Source organism: Phoenix dactylifera, chromosome 12 (genome assembly GCF_051530095.1).
Source record: "Phoenix dactylifera cultivar Ajwa chromosome 12, Ajwa_hap1_PhDact_Kaust_v1.1, whole genome shotgun sequence".
Taxonomy (NCBI): Eukaryota; Viridiplantae; Streptophyta; class Magnoliopsida; order Arecales; family Arecaceae; genus Phoenix; species Phoenix dactylifera.
The window spans coordinates 5908283-5929171 of NC_143201.1; the positions used below are offsets into that span (position 1 = coordinate 5908283).

A 20889-nucleotide genomic window follows, 5' to 3' on the forward strand; every position below is an offset into this window, starting at 1 on the left:
ACTATTTGATCTAGAATTTTTTTAGAATACTTTTTTATAATATTTTATAAAAAAAAAGAGAAGATGTCTGAACCATTCAATCAATTAGGATATTGAGAATATTATTTTTAACAGCCTCCTAATTTTTTTATAATCTTTTATAAAAAATATTTTATTATTTTTTGTTCTGACTTGGCTTGGCTTGACTAAGTCAAAGAAAAAGCTATCTTATTATTATTATTTCTCCTCCATCACCTTCATTCTTACTCAGTCTTGCTAGGTGGTTTGGAGCTTTTCATACTCAACGTGAATCTTATTAAGAGTTTTTTTTTTGGTATCGGCCATTTTTAAATATCAATTATTTGCTGGATAGATATTAAATATTTAAATAAAATAAAATATATCCGAATAATATATCGAGGAACAAATCAGAGCCATTTATGTTGAATGGGATGATTAAAAATTAACCATAAGTGAAAAGACAATTTTTTTTAAAAAAATTCTATATTTAAAAAAATAGAGTGGGAGAGAAAGGAGGTTTCGCATGCAAATCCTTCGGTCCTTTGGAACGAGGTAGAACAGTAAAATTAGATCATTCCAAGTCGAAGAATTTGACCATGCTGCCACCAAAGAGGAATTAACCATGGGCTGTCGTACTGCAGCCAAATTCTTTCCTTTCCTCCTTCTCTCCCACCCTTTCTCCCACCCAAAACCATCCAATTCTCTATGATACACGCAAAAAAAATAAGAGTCCGATCGAAACCAGAATAAATCATGGGCCAGTCATCAAGCAGCGGGAGGAGGAGAGACGATTATTACTTCCACTCCTCCTCCTCCTCCTCCTCCTCCCAAATCCCTCCTCCGCCTCCTCCTCCGCCTCCTCCTCCGATCCCTTCCGGCTCCTCTCACGCTCCCCCACCGCCCAATTATGCCTACTGCTCGCCTTCTCGCCCCAATTATTCCACCCCATTTCCCACGCCTGCTCCTCCTCCTCCTTATGCCAATTCATCCTCCTACTACAGGACACCCAGCAATTCGTTCGGGAGTTTGGTGCCCTGGAGTCGAACCCCTTACCGCCCCTCGTATTATTGCCCCAATCCGAACCCCGGGTGGCGATTCGCTCCCCCCTCCTCTTCCGCGGCGGCGATGGCTCACCCGCCGCCGCATGTAGAGCATCAGAAGGCGAAAACCGTGAAGAATGATATTAATCTGCGTAAGGATTCGATCCGGCTGGTGGTTGATGATCAAAAACCAGATCAGCATCTGGTCTCCTTCACCTTCGATGCCGTGGTTGATGGGAGGTATTTCATACCTATTTTCTTCTCTCTTATTATTATTTTTTTTTGGCCCTGGTGGGATTGCTTGTTCTTTTCTTTTCTTTTGTATTCTTGGTTGATTCACTTGGTTCCTCCTTCATGAACAAAAACCTAGTCAATTCACGTAATTGATTCTTGGTTCTTGTAAATTTTTTTCCCTTTGATTGAGGAGGATGCCCGGTGGCTTTGATCAGTTTGGGGAAAAAAGGAAAAAGAAGGCTGCGCAGCAACTCTTGTTGAAATGCTGAGCTCAACTGGTAATACAGTTCCATGACCAGAACATGATATAGTTAGTTAGATGAGAAATCACATATAGTTCTAAACGATGTTTTAAATTCGAGTCCTGGATCTGTCATCAGTCAGGAATCGGATCATGAAGGTACTAGGATGGTACCATCCCGGCACTTGGGATTGGTTGGTGTTCAGGTGATTTGCTGGGATGTCGATTTTTTTTTCTTTTATCTTTGTTAATGATTGTTTAGTGGATTTTAGGGTTTATTTGTTATTATTTAGGATAAGGAGAGGTTTTTTAGCCCAATGATTGGATTTGTAATGTCAACCTGTACCTGTACTAATGTAGTATTTGGTTTACCAAACCCATGATCCAAGCCTCTCCACCCTTCTTCCTCTATTTCTCCCTTTTCTTGTATTTACACGATCTGGAACGGGGTGCCCTAGAGTTGAGACCAAACCTCAGACCCTAAACTCTCAAAAAATGCTCGAAAACACCCCCATAATTGTTAGTTATGATCTACAAACCCTAAACAGCCTCCAAGCAACCATTAAAGACAAAAATAAACAGAAAATTAAAAAAAATGAAAAATGGCACCCCCACAAAATTTCGAGATGCCGGACCATCCCAACTATTGGGATGCTGTGTATCGGCCATCCTGGTAACTGTTCCAGTTTTAGAAGCCAGGATGACCCAGTTTTTCATGTATTAATTATGGACTGAGATGGATTGGGACTTTAATCCTTCACTGTAACCATATTTAACTAGGCCAAGCTTTGAGTTCTGCCCAAGACTTTGAAACTAAAATATTTCAGTTTTGGACGGAAACAAAATGAAATTTTAATCATTTTGGACTCTTGCCCAAATTAGAGCAAATCTGATGTGCTTATTTTTCAAATATTGAAAAGCATTTTCCTATATTAAATTTAATTTTTTGAGTTTTAAGAAGGTTTAAAACCTTTCAATGTTAAATCTCAAAAGTTTTAAGAAATATTTTGACCAAGTTTTTGCTATTCTAGAGCTCATACCTTATAAATGTCATATATTATGGTGCCAGCACTAGACCAGAACATGCTGTATCAGTGCTACGAACATTCTTTTTCACATTTTAGTTATAAAAAAAATAATTTCGGTTGTTCATTGTCAAGCCATTAAATGAGTGATACATACAAAGTTCTAAACAATGTATATTCTTTGTTCGATTTTCTTTTTTAAAATTTTAGAATAATCATTACAAGCTGACCCAACTGTTTGGGATTAAGGCTTAGTTGAGTTGAATAATAATCATTACAATGATTTGGATCACTCATTATGTTAAATATGAAATGAAGAAGTTTTTTTGAAAGTGACTATAATTTAGATGTTATTCTATCACAACGATCATGATATTTGGAAAAAATTCTTGTTGCTGGAAATATTCACTCTTCATTTTGAAATTCAAATCCTCATGCTGGATGGAACAAATAATTTTTAATTCCATGAACATTGACTGGTTACCATATTATGTTTTTTCCATTGTTATATGTTTTTTCTGTTGTAATGGTTATAATTGACGATTATAACAGATATTGTTCTATCCCTGGTTAAACCAAATCCAGGTCGAATTAAACAACTAACGGCCTTAAGTAATAGTTTTAAAGGGATCTGCTATTGGGAATATGGCTTCATTGGAACCTCTTTTTTTCCTCTTAAATTAACTAGTTTCTTTGGATTGTTCTATAGTTTTCAACCAACCATCTGCTGAAATCAAAGCTCATCTGGTCTAGAAATAAATCCAAGTCTCAGATCTTGAATTAGATCTCTTCACCTTGATCTAACGAAATAATGGGCAGGTCTCCATGCAACTTGATCAAATTGTATTATTTTAGCTTGCCTAGTGCCTTGAGTCAGATGATGATTGAATATTCAAACTCCTCTTTGCGTCACTTTTGTAGACCAAGAACTTTAAGGAAGACCACAAAAGATAGCGACAATTGTAATTCTCCTCAATGTTGGGATGCGTGCAAACTTCAAAACTTGAAAGTCGGTTAAGCTTCTCTGAAAATTCAAATTGGGATCATATGATTTTTCTTGTAGAAAATCTTGAACTTGAGAAAACACAACATTTAGATGGGCTTATAGATCTACAACATCATTATGGCAATCCTCTTGCGAGTCTCCATCACTAGTGAGAGGCACATGGAGATTTTCTTTTTCATCTTTTTGATTCAAAGGTAGAACAACAATGAATTGATATTAAAAGGGTTGTTAACTAACTGCTTGACCACAAAATCTTAAGTTGATAGGGAACAAGTCAATAATGTATATTAGTGCAGCTTGACTACTGATATGGAGGGATAAACAAGTCGAAACAACTGAATTAAGTCAAGATGACAACTTGGTGAATCATTAAGTAATTAACCTAGAGGCAATTTGACATCATGATCTCCAACAACATGAGCTGTGATACCATGTTAACTAACCACTTGATCCAAAATCTTAAACTGATAGAAACTAGATCAACAATGTAGGTCAAGCTTAACATGGGTATATCTTTGAAAGTATCTTAGGAACCTTCATCTTCAAGAGCAGAAAAGAGAAGAAATCATTTTATGACGTAGGTCAGCCTGACTCTCAACAGTTGAAACATGAAAGAGAGTAAAAATTAAACACATAATTGTCTTACTACTATGTGAAGAAGACTTAGTAGAAGGCCACAAAAAAAAGTTTTGCTCTAGTTTGGATGTTAGTGCTTGGATCATGTGTTCTGTGAAGTTATTTATTACTTGCCTTTGTTGCTTGCTCAATAAGATGAGTGACTAGTCCCTGTTTGATTGCTTAAACCTTTAAGAATATCAAAGTCAGGTTCAACATCGAAACCTACAGAGATCAAGTAGCATACTTACCATGCTTGAAGAATTTAGTCTACTCTGGTACAAATATTGTTTAAAGAAAAGGAAGAAGGTAAAATAAAAGAAAAAGTTCTATGCTAGAACTGCTCAAAGCCTTAAACTTTACTACCTATCTGGTTATTGATATTAAATTTCTCTTCAAGTCTACCACAAAAGGCTTGAGGTTTTTTCTAATCAATATCCTAACCTAAAAATCAAAAGTAATCATGGCCATCTATTATAGATCTTGTAGAAACCCCAAAACCATGAACATCAGTCCAAAAGCACATCTGTTAATCCTAGAGATTGGCCATGGCTGAATTTTGCCAAAGAAAGACTATAAAATGGACTTTGTAATGTTATCTTGTTTTGTTAGCTCATGAAGTCATAATTTTCAGCATTCAGAGAACTTCAGTCAAAAAAAATTCCCTCCAAAGGAATTGTTAAGCTGAAGGAAATCTCAATTATAACTGCTTCTAAAATTTTGACATATTGATTTTATTGAAGCTTTATTTCAATTCTCATTGATTGTTGATGGTTGTATAAATTGTCATTACTCATTATGCTTTTGAATTTTTCAGTATAAAGTAAAGGGGGCTCGGGAAATAGCTATCCCATGCAATGAATGGAAAAGACTTGTGTACCATTTTTCGTCTTGCAATTACTTGTTTGAGTTTGTGTAGCTCTCATTATGATTAGAGGCTTCGATTATTTTTTCTTTGCATTATGCAGTAACATAAATGAAGGCCTTAGGTGGTATTTTATTCCCATCCACCAACCAAAGCACATCTGTGAGTAGCTGAATCACATCAAATGCAAATATTGTCCCCTCCAGAAAGTAGTGCTAAGGATAGGAGTGATCACTTTTTTCCCTTGAGCATTATGAAACCATCTGTTTTCTGCCCTCTCATCTGAGATAAACATTAATCTAAACGTGTCATTTAAAATAATTTTGGAATGCTGTATCCGAGCATGTAAGTCACGGCCTCACCAAATCTTTGAAGTCAGTTCAACACTCATCATACTTAGGGTGATATTATTAATATGTGTGTGTATGTAATTATGTACGCATGCATGTATTGAAGCATAACAACAATGCTTTTACCAAAAGTAGTACATCTTTATCATGGTCCTTGCATACCTTTTACCAGTTTCATCCTCCAATATGGAAATCAAGCTGTTTAGAAACACAAAAGGAATCTAGTTCCTTGAGCAGATAAATAGCTAATATATCAGATGCCGTACTTTTGACAATGAAATAAGCTGATCTATTCCCCTCCTTATGTGAGAAATTCTGATTGTTCAAAATTTTGATGCAGTCTATATATCTGTTACAATGTACTCTAGGTCACCTTTAATCATATGCACAATTGGGTCTTCTTTAGTAGCAAAGCTTGTGCCGTATTTCTTTGAATAATCTAATCAAGGCATCTCGTAGCTGTAAGAGATTGACTCACTGTTTGTCTCCTAACACATGCAGAACACCTTCCCCACATTATTTCTTATCTGCCAACCATAACCTGCTTAGTCACTTTGAATGTTCAGTCCTATTGTTTGATCTACTTATTTCAAGTTTTTTCCAATTAGAATTGCTTCTTTTTGGAACTTGGATGTTTTAGCTTCAAAAGTATGGTCTCAGTTGCTAAACTTTTGCCTATTCTCAGCATTTTTTCCTATTAAGCAATCTCAAAACCTTTCATGTACGTTCTAAAAATCCTCCAGGATAGCATACTATTTCATGATGTACCTTGTTCTCAACTTTGATTCACTTTGCCCATATATATCAGATGGCTGCAACCGATATAATTTTTCGCAAGCAAAGGGATCTAGATTTCCCCTCATGCCCTGAACTTATCTCTCATGGCTCAATTGCTTTTTAGAGTAAGCTTCATCTAATTATAGACCTCAAGAGTTGCTTCGACCTATAGATCTTTCAAATATGAGTGTAAGGACAAGTTATCTATGATGATTAATGTTTTCCTTTCCTGTCCTCTGAAAGAGCCAAATTATCTACTTGAATGACCTTGTCGTAGAGGCTGCACCTTGATGAAATTTATGTTTTAGAGCTTCAAATTAAACAGCAGTTATGCTTAGCAATGGTATTTGGAAACCAGACATTTGTTTTTGTATCTGATCAGTTGGGTGAATGTCATTTAGAATGTTCCCAGGTAGAGCTGAATCTGAAACTGGGGCGTGCCCACCCAAACTTGAAAAAAATTCTATAGGGCTGTTTCAGGCTCCTTGGCAGCATAAAGTTTTAGCCCTTTTTCCCTCTTTAAATGTCTCCTTTTTAACTAGTCATTCTCCATTATTCCTAAAAGACCTCTCATACATCTAGTTAGTCTAGCAAATCACTAGATTCCTCCCTCCCTCTCTCCCTCTCTCTCTCTCCCCGCCTCCTTCCATTTGATAGTTATTATGAATATATCATATGCTACAATAATATTTAAGATTAAATTACTCCTATCCCTTCTAAGGAAAAAAGTATTAAAAGAATAATTTCTATGAAGATACTATATCTTAAGGTACTATATAATGAAAAATTATTTCCTATCACTTCTAAGGAAAAAAAAGTATTGAAAGAATATGTTATCTTACTACTTATACTTTTATAAAAGGACAAAACTTATGTCCACTAAGAGCCTTTTAAAGCTATTGGATATGATTTAGTTCAATGATCTTGAGTGTAATCTTTTTAATATTCGATTTTGTTTATATTTACTATCACAACCACTGTTATTTGTTACATTTATTTGTTTAGTTGTAAAAAATACCAGTGATATCATTTCTTTTTTACCGTACACTTAAATTGCATTATTTTTGGTATTTATTTAAATTTTTTTTGCATTTTATGCCCAACATTTATATTGATATTATACTTAAAAATCTTTTCTTATTACTGCTTATAAAATGACCCAAATAACTTCAAAATATTTTGCAACGAACACCTATGGTTATTTTTGCTCTAACAAAATAGTAGTTTGCATTTGTTTAGGCATTTTAACTGGATCTCACCTTCTCTTCTCTCTAATTCTCCCCTCCCCCTGTTCGATGTATGTTCTAATGGAATTATTCTCCAACGAGTATTATTGTGCTCAAGATTGTTGTAGCCAATGGCAGTCTTGCCTGTGGCCTCAACACGATAGTCTCCATCATCCATTGTTGCTCTAACGCCATCTCTGATGACATCGATGGCATCAAGGTTTCTCTGATGATGAGAATCATCTGATTATGGAGGCCGTTGGCAAGGTTGAGCAAACCTCCAACCTTTACACTATCGTTGAGGCCATGATTGCTGCTGGCTACGGCTAGAAGTGCATCCGAATCTACAAAACCCTTAGTGAATCCATGGTCGATGAGGTCCTTTACCACCTTTAGCTCGCAGTCTTACCCAATACTATATTGAGAAGCTTGATTGGGAGGTGCTCAACCTTGAGATCTGCTCTTGGCTCGGCACCACCCTGTTGCCATTGACAACCCTCTTCTTTGGTTAGCAGATCCCTTGGAACCATGTCTTTGCTAGCTCTAGTTCCATCCATGAATCTTGCTTCATCGACATCTCCTGCGATGCCACTGGTTTCTTCCTTGGATTCCCCAAATCAATGGCCAAATCGAATTGATCCTGAAGAAGCTCTTCATCATCCTTGATCTCAAGGAGAGGGTACAAGAACAAAATCCCTTGCATTGGTTAACTTGACCAAGGCATAATGGTCATTTTCTACCCCTGCATGACATAACTAGAGCCTATGGTTCATTAGGACAACAAAATGTTCATTGGAAGGGTTTTTTGCAATATAGTAGAATTCATTTGGTTGATTTATAAATAGTGATAAGGAAAGGTTTTATATATAATATCGATATAATTTGGATGCAAAATGCAAAAGCCTCTTAATTTAGTCTTGTGAGGTTTCTTATTACAAATTCTTACACTTAGTTATATCAATTATATCCAAAATTTGTCCAACAAAGAGTATACAATTGTTCAAGAGAAAGATTTCTTGTTTTATCTTGGGCCTCCCATATGAAAAATCCTAGCTCCATCTTGAGGTCGTGGGAGTTTCTGACTAACTAATAAAGTTTAGCAATTTTCGCATATGGGTCCTCATCAAAAGATAACTACGTTTTCAATTAATATGCTGTTTTAATCTCATGTGTTGTTTCAGAATTCTTTTGTATTTGGCATCAACATCAGTTTCATTTAATTAGCCTTTTAGAGATACCAGTCTTGAGATTGATTCTGAATCCAATTGACCTAAATGGCAGTGGGGACATCTACTATTACCATATTGTCAGGTCCTCTCTAGCTAGTTGCTTCATAAAAAATGGGTGGCCTAGTGCATGAGGCTCCTGCTATTGCAGGGTCCGAAGAGGATTAGATGTACATAGCCCTACCCTTGCGTGCAGAAAGGCTAGTTCCGTATTTCAAAGCTATGACACCCAGGTCACAAAGGAGCAACTTTACTATTATGCCAAGGCTCACACTTAGCTGGTTGCTTCATTCCACTCGCCTAATCCTTAAAGAACCAAAGAACCCCACCTTTTCTTATATGAAGTTTTAGCCAACTAATAACATATAAGGACTCCTCCAAAGAAACATAACATTCTCTCTATTTTCTTCTAGTGCTTCAAGGTAGCAAATTAGTAAAATATGATTAAAGTAATGATTTTCTGACTTAATTCATAGTTTAAAATATGATCAAAGTAATGATTTTCTGACTTAATTCATAGTTTTAGTTCAATTCAATTCTCCTGTCAAACAAGAATAGTTTGTCCTTAGGACCATTCAGCTCGTACCGGACTGGTCTGGTCCTTGATCGGTCCGTTTTAAGCATGAAAAACAGTTCCGGCCCCTTGAGTGGTACAAGCCTGGTATTGGTGCGAACCGGACCGGTTCGCATCGGTAGCCGCCCTCGGGGAAGAGCAGGCGCGAGAGAGGTAGCGCGCTCGCGCGCGGTTCCAGGCGCGATTCCCCAGGGCAGCACGCTTGTATGTTGGGCAGCCCGCGCGCGGTTCCGAGTGCGATTCCTCTGGGCAACGCGCGGGCGCGTTTAATACTACTCTGTGGCATTTAGCTCAGCGGGCAGGCGTCTGCGTGTGCCCACCCAGGCGTTCGCTCGCGCTGCGCGTTGGCAGGTTCGGTACCGGTTCAAACCAGTCTGAACCTGAGCCGTACCGGTCCGGTAGGCGACCGGTACCGGTATAGCGTACCTTGCTTAGGAGTTAGGACCATTAACTTTTATTTTTGTATAATAATTAGAAAATTGTGATGCAATGTCTTTTAGTTGACTAGGCAAAGGGTTTCTTCAATTTAGAAATCAGTAGAAGTGCATGGATTACTAAGTAACAACCTATGCTTCTTTGTGATTATATAAGGCCATGCTTCTTAGGTTATAGTGTAGAAACCCACCCAAGGCCTTCAAATCCTTGGCCAAAGGCTTGTATCTGCTTTGAACTATGGGCAAATTGGACTTGAATCACTTTTCTCTATCTTTGTTGTATTTATGTTCATATTGTCACCTTGATGAAGTCTATGATTTGTCCTAATAAACTTAAGTGGAAGAACTATCTGCCCGGATAGAGGGACTGCCAACAAACATTTTCATTGAGTGGCTTGTGTGTAGTCAAATCCCATAAAACTCGATGCATGCCACAATAACTCTCCATTGTCATAATCCTTTCTAGAAGTCTACCTTGATAAATGCTCTTCTACAATGTTTTGAAATGTGTTGCATAAGGGCATATGTGGTTATGATCCCTTGACCATATTGCATCAGCTATATGTGGTCACTACATGCAAACTTATCACATATGGTTTGAAGGACAATCCATTTAGTACTATTTGGCCATATTTGTGGTTCAATTAGCATTTTGCGATGGCATATATGGCTTCACTTAGCATTATGGGACGAAATATGTGGCCCACTCTTATGTAGGCATATACAGATGGAGCATGTCCAAAACTAATGGTTAGGTTGGATTTGTGTTTTAATTATGACTATTACTACTAGTATTAGGTACTAAGTAATGATCACGAATTATTAATTATTATTGTCATTAATATTGATATTATTTCTTGAAAAAACTATTACCATCATTATTGTAACATTTGTTGTACTTTTTTGCATTTTATTGTTTTTATATATTTAAAAAATTCTAACTATATATGTGCCAACATATCGTAGATGCACTATGCAATCCGTTCGACTACCCACAGGTCGTGGCTGCTTTTCAAAACATTGCTCCTCTAAATCCAAATCTAGGGTTGAAGCCCTTTATTAACTTACATACTAAGAAGATTCTATGAGTTATCTATGTATTTAAAAAAAAAAAGTAGATTGATTGGCAAATAGTAAATTATTCATCACCACTAGGGGTGTAAATGAACTGAACTCTATAGCTGGGGCGAGCTTGATCTTGGCTTAGTGATCAATGAGGCGCACTTGAGCTTTCTACGAGCTAGCTGGGCCAAGCTTAAGCTTGCTTATTAACTCTCAAGTTCACCCAAACTTAACTCACTTTAGCTTGCTTTGTTTTGACAACTTGAGACAAAAAGAGGGCAAGGAATGGTGGTCATCACAGGGGTGGGTGGAAGGAAGCATATTGATATTGACATAAGGCAATGCGGTTGATTCAGGGTTGGCTATACCGGTTATCTGGATGTACGATACGATACGGTACTGATACCATGTCATTTCGGTCTGTTTGAGGCTGTTTGTTTTTTAATTTTCAAATTGTGAATTGAAGTCGGCATGTGGTTTGCCGACTTCAATTCAAAACTCAAAAATAAAAACAAATCAATTAGAAAATAAAAAAGATCATTATCCATAGAGAGAGAGGGAGGGGGGAGAGAGAGAGAGCTTTCGAGCCTCCGCCGTCGAGGGAGAGAGACGGAGATGGAGGGGGGAGAGAGAGAGGCTGAAAGAGAGGGCTTTTGAGCCCTTATCATCATAGAGTTAGGGTCAAGAGAGAGGGAGGAGGATGAGGAGGAGGGGTTTCTTATCGGTGACATTGAGGAGGGCGGAGAGTGCAAGCATCAAGCAAAGGCATGCTTCGAGAAGCTGTGAGCGCCAAGAGAGGGGATCTCGAACGCCGGGGGAGAGGGGTCTCAAAAGATCACGAAGGGGGCGACAGGGGCTATTAACCGAATCGGGGAGGGGGGAGCAGGTTTTAATCAAGCAAACCGATTTAATCAATGAAACTGTGCCGGTCTCAGGCCGATCTAGTTCCGTACATCCTGAACTGGCAGGTTCGGTAGGGTTTAGCATTCCTTGGATGGATTTCTAATTGAAAAACTCAAGGCGTTGATGAGTTGCAACGGATGACCAGATTACCGGATGGTGAGATGAAAGGTTGTTTGAAGATAAAACTAGGGCGGACAAGATGCTGGAGAGACATGAGAAGGAAGAAGAAAGGAATAGAGGAAGAAGGGAACTTACTCGGATAGCAGATGAGAATGGGTTGAGGCCGGCACCATCCTATCCCTCATATTCTACCATGCAACTTAGGCTTAAATTATTATCTCAACCATTAGAGTGACATCTAGACACAATTGGCTATGTAATAATTTAACCTTTATAGCTCTCCAACCTGATTTTATTAAAGCCTTGTCTTTATTCAAAACACCTTTTGGTTTTCTTTGAAAGAGAAAACTAAGAGAAACCAAACAATAATGAAGATGTGCCTATCAGCTTTCATAAATGGTAGAAATAGATCTATGAATGAGTTAAAGAAAATTGTGGACTATGGAAAATATTTAGTAGCTTATGAAAGGTAGACAAGTAGACACATTCAAAAATTGCAAGTTGTATGATGCAGGACAATCAAGGGAGAATACCTATTAGGGTTTAGGATGAAACAGCTATTACAAGGATTTGCTTGAATTTCAGTTCAGCCCTGAGTTTTCAATAAATTTGAAAATTGAGAGTTGAAATTTCAATTCTAGATTGATAGTGGATGCAGAGATGAATGTAGAGAATATCAAACTAAGCCTTGATTAGGGAACAAGATGGTTTGGTGGTGCTAATACGTTGCTGTCTATCAAAAACTAGATATGGTTTTCATATCAATGGACTAGCTAGGTAAGTTTTCTTTCTGAAAGAACAATTGATAGAATAGAATCTAGCCTAAGGATTTAGGGTATAAGGTTTAACTGATGAGCTAAGATATTTAATAAAGGGAAAAATGTTTGAAAAGGGTTGTTAAACAACCGATCTATGTTGTAAAATTTATGACTATGATGGCCTCTTTAGGTATCAAGAACAGTATTTTGGGATCAATAGAGAACAAGAGAAGGAAGAAATTGATCTAAAGCAATAAAGAACTAAAAGAGAATACAGATTATTAGAAAAAGAACAAAAAGAAAGGTGAAAGACAATATCGTATTGGACTATCTCTAGGACCTAGGAATCACACCTAGAATTGCAAGTCTCACACTAGTCTATGTCATCACACCATAAGAGAGGGAAGGAAAAAAAACTGATATTCCATCATCTTCCACATAAAAATTGATTGCATTGGTCAAATCCCAAGTTTATAAGGAATCTCTAATAATCTTTTGTAATCCCAAAACTATCCACAGAAGTCGTGGTTACTGTAATATGAACAGTATCGCTATATTCACTGACTCATTAAACAATCTAGTAAAATCTGGGATATTTTAATCTCAGCCCTTCATTCCGAAATAATGACTAAAACTAATAACCAGGAAAATACAGAATTGGTGACTAAAATCAAATCTAATGTAAACCGTTTGTTGCAGCCTTGTGATGCATCATGTCACGATCCTGGATCTCCATCATTTGCTCCTGCTTCTCAGGAACTTGCCTCAAGTTCATTGTCGTCTTCTTGTTCTCGTCCTTTTAAAATTTGATTATGAATTCCTATCTATGGCCTTCAATGTCCCAATTCCGTTGCTAGCAGCTGCTTGCAAGTCTTTTACTGCATTGTTCTCCTTCTATGCGTTGATGCAAAAGGAATTCCACATCATTTGATAATGATCAAGGCAACTGTCTCCAATATCAAATAGGATTCAGCATGGAATGCAGCACCTCTCTTGGTTTAACTTTATTCATCTCAATACTGGTAACTTCCTTTAGTCTGTGTTAGAGCTTGCTGAGCAACTTGTTCTTAAACTTTTGGAGGAGCCGGTCTAACTTCTTCAATTTGTGGAGGAACGTGTGCTGACTTGTTCTTTAAACTTTGGAACATTCCAACGAGCAGGTTTTCCAACTTCTTTGACCTTTTCTTTAGGGAATTCAGCACCCAAGTAGCATTCTTTTGATGGATGAGCAATAGGTGTTGCTTCTTTGTCTGCATAATCATCAAGATCATCAGAACTGTCCGCTTGCAGGGTGTCATCCATGGTGGCCTCAACTTCAAGGGCATTTTCATGTTCTTGTTGAGTTTCCTGTGCTGCAGTCTTAATTGCAATAGTATGCAAGGGCTCCTTTGTATCTCCTTGCTCCAATCCTGTTCCAGTGGAGCAGATCTGAGATTCTCTTTGTGGACCTTTGCTTCAATCTGGTGCAAGTGAGGTATGGTGGAGGATGCAGATGATGATGATGTTTTCCCCATAATGACTTTACCATGGGTTCAAGAACAACCTTGGGTTTTTCATGATGTGATCCTTGTATGCCTTGGAGTTCTTAGTATTATGAATCTTTGCCTTTGATGCACACCTAACAATGTCCCAATTTGGAAATTTTGTGATTCAGTTCACAATTTTGTCTTTCACTATGGTAATTAAAGCTTGTACAGATTCCACCCTTGCGTCAAGTTTGTCATGTATGCTAATCACTAAGTCATCATGTTGTTAAGGTGCCAAAATACCCCTTTCACTTCGATACCAAGAGTGTCCTTGATGAGAGTGCATTGTGGGAAATCTAGGCTGTCACCCAATTGCAACAATCCAGTTATAAATAAATGGGCATGCTTTGGCATCATATATTTTAACAATGTGAATTGGAAGAAAACCCTGGAGGCTAGACATTTCTTTTCAATCCGACTGTACTTCATGTGGCCAGTTTTCCCTTCAAAGCTGTGGATACTTGGCTTGTTATATTTCTGCACCATCTATTCATGGTTTCTCTCTGTTTTACTATTATAGTCAGTAACCATAATTCTTTCTTACATTGCTTTTTAAGCTATTTTTCCAGAGTCTCAGCAGTTGTTAATTTGTAGCATTGGTTAATTGATGTTGCCTTTGTATTTTTTTTAAAAAAAAATACTGTAATTTGCATTCAGTACCTTTATTCTGTTTCTTCCTTTCCATTATTAGTAGAGCATACAATGGGCCTATTTTTTAATTGTTGATATTATCTTTTAATTAATGGAATAGCTTTCTCTGATGTTAAGTAATCACTTGATTAGTTTTCCTGCAACTCATGTTATTGATAGTCTACTACCACATTTGCTACTAGTCTACTACTACCAGTCTATCACTGCTGCTTGTAAGATGGCTAAAAATTCTACTGCTTCTCCTATTACCACTATGTTTATGAGATTTTGTGTTCTATAATATGTGCTTAGACTCTCAAAAAACGGGACAAGTAGATTAGATTGATATCGGTAATCTCATAGCATAAGGCTATTTTTCACTAGTTTTAATGCATGTTCAGATGCTTATGGCTGCTAAAGATCAGATTTGGAATAATTTAACTGCAGTTTTAATTCTAGAAAGATCTAAAAGTAATATATTTATAATTAACCTTTTTTCTTATCTCTTTTTCTTCTCCTTTAAAAGCATTTAGATTCAAATATACTAATGTAACTTTTAGAAGTTTTTAAATTCTTTCCTTTTTGCTAAATCAGATTTTCTCGCAAAGTCCATCAACATCAGGATCCCTTATATATAGAAGGTTTATCTTTTTTTAAGCCTTTTTAAGAGAGAAATCTAATTGGAACTAGCATAGTAATATTTGTAATATTTTAAATTTTTAATACAATGATCATAAAGTTATTTTTGGAATTGAAAAATTGATAAATTAAGCGACTTTTGTATGTAGTTTAAAGACTTGAGCAGCTAAAACAACTCCAGAGATTTTGATGTTACTACTCTTTTATCTGCTGCAAAAGATGAGCACTTCTGTTCCATAGTTCTATCATATTAACGAGTGATATCACTGGCTGTCCGCACATGCCATAGTAAAGTCGAGTGGATTATCATTGAGGATTATCACTTTGTTTGGTACAGCTAGTTTGCATTTGATTTAAGCTGCATTGATTTTCATTTTTTTTTTTTTGGATTACAGTGTCACTATATATTACTTTGCAAAGGAAGGAGCCAATTGTATTTTCTCTCCAATATATCCAGATATTTACACACCCAGGAAGGTAGCTTTTCAAAAAGGATTAGGCCAGAAATTCATCCAGCCTTCAGGATCTGGTATTGATTTGGGATTCTTCGAATTAGATGATCTTTCAAGACCGCAAGGTGGGGATGTCTTCCCACTTGTTGTTTATGCCGAAGCTTGCCCACCACCTCTATCCACATATGAACAGGTTGGTCAGTCAACAGCTGCTGCTAATGCACAGATTACTCAAGCTGTCATAGAGAAGAATAATAATGGGTCTTTTCAAGTTAAGGTAATTAAGCAGATCTTATGGGCTGAGAATGAGCGGTATGAGTTGCAAGAAATATATGGTATTGCAAACTCAGTTAAAACAGAAATTGGTGGTGATAATTCCGAAGATGTGGGGAAAGAATGCGTAATTTGCATGTCTGAGCCAAGAGATACTACCGTATTGCCCTGTAGGCATATGGTGAGAACTCAACAAACCATCATCGTTGTCTGCGCATACTTTTTCCTTTTCTTTCCTCTTATTTTAACCAGTGAATGGTTACTTTCTGGGACATTATATTTGATCCCAACCTTGCTGGCAGAATGATTTTCATGATTATAGTATTTTTCTTCTTACAAGTTGAGAGCAGTTTCTTTCTAATACTTGGTGTTATTTTTCAGTGTATGTGCAGCGACTGTGCAAAAGAATTAACCCGTCAATCAAATAAATGTCCAATATGTCGCCAGCCTGTTGAAAAACTAATGGAGATTAAGGTGAACAGTGCTAACCAGTGAATCATTGTAACATCATGTGAGGCCTGCTGGTATGCTGGATTCTACAGTTTTTTTTTTTTTAATTTGTGCATATTTATGTTAAATAAAATTGTCCTTACTCTTGTATAATGATGTACTGTAAAATTTCCAATGTACGTTGTGGAGTTGGCATTTTAATTAATTGAATGCATATACACCCATGAAGGTAGTGTAGCTTCTATTGCTCTCATGTTTGAATGATGACTACAATCATTCAGTTGTTTAATATCATTGTTCATTATTATTCTTCTCCCTGCATGATGTATCATTTTGCTTTAATGGGTTCTTTAATGGATGTCAACAGAGAATTGCTGCAATTGCAAAATAGGAGATTGTCCTCTTTCATGCTAGGTTGGTTATGTAAGTTATTTTTGGCTGCAAGGCATGCAATGCCATTTTTACTCTGCATTCATTGTACACCATTAGACATACACCGGCACTCTTGATAGAGCTTTTCTGTGCATAAATAATAGTGTAAAATGAGAGTTTATTATTGGTCATTTTTCTGACTGAAGTCTGAAAGTATGAGATATACGTGCAATGTTACACACATTTATTGTTTCTTTAGCTATGCAAGCAAGACCCTCATTTTGCTTGGTGGCAAGTTTTATAACAAGCAGGCATGATATGTAACCCATTTATGACAAGTTTTGGAAGAAATATCACATTGGAAGATTCTTGCATAATCTACGAATAATTATTTTTATGAATATAGATTCTTCACACAACTGAAGGATAAATGTAAAGTACCATTAACTCAATCACGTCTGTTATTCCCTCGGAGAATGGATAAATTTTGCTCTTTAAATGCTTAAACCTGCTTTATTTTATTTGTAGATCTTATACATATGTAAATGCCTTGGAATTATTGGTGGTTTATGAGAAATACTTCCCACTTGGCATAACTATGTTGGGAATTAGGAAGTCTTGGTGGATCCAATTGAAGATTCCATTTCCACTCGTTTCTTTCTTCTGCTCTTCTAGATGTTCAAGGTTTTCGCCGAGTCTTGTGAGCCTGCTTTAGTGTGTTGCACAGAGGAGTCTGCAAAAGGTCCTAGAGAGTGGACAACTGACGTGTAAGGAGACCTTGCACAATTGCTGAATCGATCTAGCATTAGAGAATTTTCTTAGTATATGAAAATGTGTTCCAATGGAATCATGTCCTGGAAGAACTCTACTGATTGTCTTGGAACCTACCACCGAGCCTTTCACTTGTTTTACACGATATCCATGTAGTGTCGGCTTGAACCCAGTAATCCTCAGCATATTTTCTATCCGAGCCTACTTGGTAGTAGAATCCACTACCTAGGAGCTGCTATCTAGCTAAGCTCTATGAAATTTGTGTTAGCATAACCTGAATGCTAGAGAAGGTGAATTTTAGAAGAGATGAGGTGAAAATCTGTTTTGCTGCTCTTTTTTTTTTGGGTGGAACTCTGAAAAACATATCTAATAAAGCATGCATCCCAAAATATTGGTAATAACTTGTACTTATTTTATCCCTAAACAATTAGCCTATTTGGTCAGATTGGCCCTAAGTGCAACCGCTTAATTACATGCTCAGCTTAAAGTTATGGGTAGAACTCTATGTTGCTCCAAATTATATTATACGATAGTTAAGGGACAATCTTTTCGGAAGTTATCTGACAATTCATTTGCATTCAAGGTGTTGAAATGGTTGTCGGTTGTTTACTTGAAATGTTCAATCTTGGGCCTGTTGCTTTCTTTGATTAAGATCCCACAGTATAAGGGAATATAGCGAAATATTCATCACTGGTCATTCTTGATGTTCTCATGAAGATCTCTAGTGGAAAGAATATAGCACTCATCTGAAGGTTCCTTATTCATCAATAAAAGCATTTTGGACAACAGTTCAACCAAAAGGCCTGTGTCTCAGCTTCAAAGGCATACTTTCTAGACTCTTGAGTATGCATTTAACATCCACCCTTAGTTCAAGGGATATGCAGTCAATGCCAAACAGGGAAGACCCTGCAGAGGATCCATTGCAGTTGATCAGGCACTCTTGTTAATATGATATAAAACAGGCTAGCAGAAAATTAAGAAGAGACTTTGCATTGCTGACTCACACATGTTGATGCAATGCCACAACCATGCATGTTATAAATAGTGTTCTGGCAAGAACCCAGAAGGAAACCTACTGGCCTTGGGATCAATTACATGGGGAACCCAAGATTAAAGGCTATACGGCATCTACCAGTAGCCGAGCATGGCAGCACAAAAGAAAAGGTGGCTTGGCACCTGCAGGACTCGTCTATTGTATGCTTTCCTCTGTCTGTGTCCAGGATCCCCATCAAGTTTTCTTGGACCACTGCCTGACTAATCTTCATGAAGTCCTTGCCTTGTCCCTCTCTAGGGGCCCCTTCAAGTTTATTGGACCACAACCTGGCCAGGTTTCACACAGTCCCTGCCCACACCTGTTGCTATGGATTATCTAGCACAATATCCATCGTTAGTGGTTGGCATGTTCGATGTATGCAAAATATGAGGCAGGAGTAATTAATGTTTTGCTACGATTGCAGCAAAATTTTTGCCATGAGTCAATGGCATGTTCGATGTATGCAAAATATGAGGCAGGAGTAATTAATGTTTTGCTACGATTGCAGCAAAATTTTTGCCATGAGTCAATTTAAGATCATTGTAAGTTGGTAAAAAGTTAGGAGACTTGACTACATTCATTAATGGCTGACTACCGATCGAATTGATTGAGCTTGCATCGGAACAACATCTTGTTCGATAGGCCAATATGGTTGTTAACCATAACATTGTCTTAATCTCAAGTATGCTCCCGAATTTTTTATGCAAAAGCCTCCTGGTGGCATCATGCATGGTCAGAGGTTTGCCATTCATATAGCCAGCTAGATTGGCTGAGGAGGAGTCATGTGAATTTGCAAGTGCATTATAACTAGTATTTACAAAAATAACTGGATAAAATATAGTATTTACTTATTTATATACCAAATTTAGTCAAAGCCCAGCACAAGTGCCCTGGTCAAATCTCAAGCTTGGCTCAACCACACAACCAACCCTCCCCCCACCTCAATAATGGGACCCCTTGGAAGTTGGAAGCTGCTATTTCCCGTTGAAATGGCATTCTCCTAAACAGCCATTAATGAAAAATAATGATCGGCAGCGAGAAACAATTAGGTAATTTTTCTCAACCCATTGTTAATGAAATAAGCGTTTATTTTTTATGCATAACAAAGATTTGAACTTTAAAATATTATTCTGTTCTACTTGAACAATGACTTAGTCAAATAATGACCTTGACTCAAGCTAACGAGTCAGGTTCTACCTTGACTCAGTTTATCTACATTGAGTTTATTTCCTGTTGATCTCTCACAATCCTAGGTACTCCACAAATGGGAAGAGCCAATGTTATTGTCATCTGAGGAGAAAAAAAGAAAAAGAATACATTAAAGTTGCATAGTAAAAAAAAAATTCTCCTTTCAAATTACTCTAGTACATGCAACACAAATGGAAGGACCTTACACACCGTTACAGTAGGCGCAATTCCTTCTCTTTCACAAAAAAAAAAAAAAAAAAAAAGTAATACATCAATCAAATTGAAGCATCTTTTGGCTCGGAAGAGACTGGGTGGCTGACCAAGAAATTAAAAAAAAAAAGGCCTCCAAGGTGATGGTGGTGATCCTGGATCCCCTTACATTGATTTGAAACGGACAAGCTGTCGATGCCGCTTGGTGTCTCAAAGGGAGGGAACGTGATGTGTGCCAGAGAAAAGGGGGGCTGGCTGCCTTCCTGCCAGTCTGCCTGCCCTCCTGCTCCCCCTACTCTTCATTCAATTAATTGAATGCTGTACCCTCTGAGGTCTAGCTTTCACTGTCCACAGTCTATTCAGCAGTTCTCTTCTTCTTCTTCTTCTGGATGGATCGGAGGAGCTTTCAAATCTTTTCAGGTACTGGCAACGGTCACCACCAAGACAACATAGGGTCTAGAAAGGAGCCAAGCCCAAAATCCCACTCCCTTGCTTCGCAAAGATCTCGCTTGGTCATCAGTCCTATCCTATCTATATATTGATCATACGGCCTTCAATGTTGCATGTCTCACTGGTGGGTCACGACAGTAGCACATTTGACATTAGTGTCATCAATTGACCATGGTTGCTTGCTCTGGTTTTGCAGAGCAGAGGTAGTTTCTAGCTTGCTGTGGGTGGATTTTCTGTTTCGATCTGGTCGTGTTTGTGCCACTCTGGATTGAGTGATTTAGGAAATAATTTATATTTATTTTGACTTTGATTTGGATCCTAAGTGTTAAAAGTTGGGAGAAATAATGAAAACTGTTTCTCATTGCCTTTTTCATCATTTTGATGCGGTTCCAATTAGCTTTATATATACATATATGGATGTGTTGTGGGATGGGGTTCC

General features: G+C 37.4%; 1 protein-coding gene across 1 annotated transcript; it reads left to right on the forward strand.

Annotated features, from left to right (window-relative positions):
- The first annotated feature begins 512 nt into the window (after window positions 1-512).
- LOC103712327 (putative E3 ubiquitin-protein ligase LUL4) lies at window positions 513-16670 on the forward strand. The gene is made up of 3 exons (XM_008798814.6): window positions 513-1280; window positions 15647-16157; window positions 16358-16670. Exons 1-3 carry the CDS (start codon window positions 754-756, stop codon window positions 16469-16471), a joined length of 1152 nt encoding a protein of 383 aa, XP_008797036.3. The 5' UTR covers window positions 513-753; the 3' UTR covers window positions 16472-16670.
- The last annotated feature ends 4219 nt before the right edge of the window (window positions 16671-20889 follow it).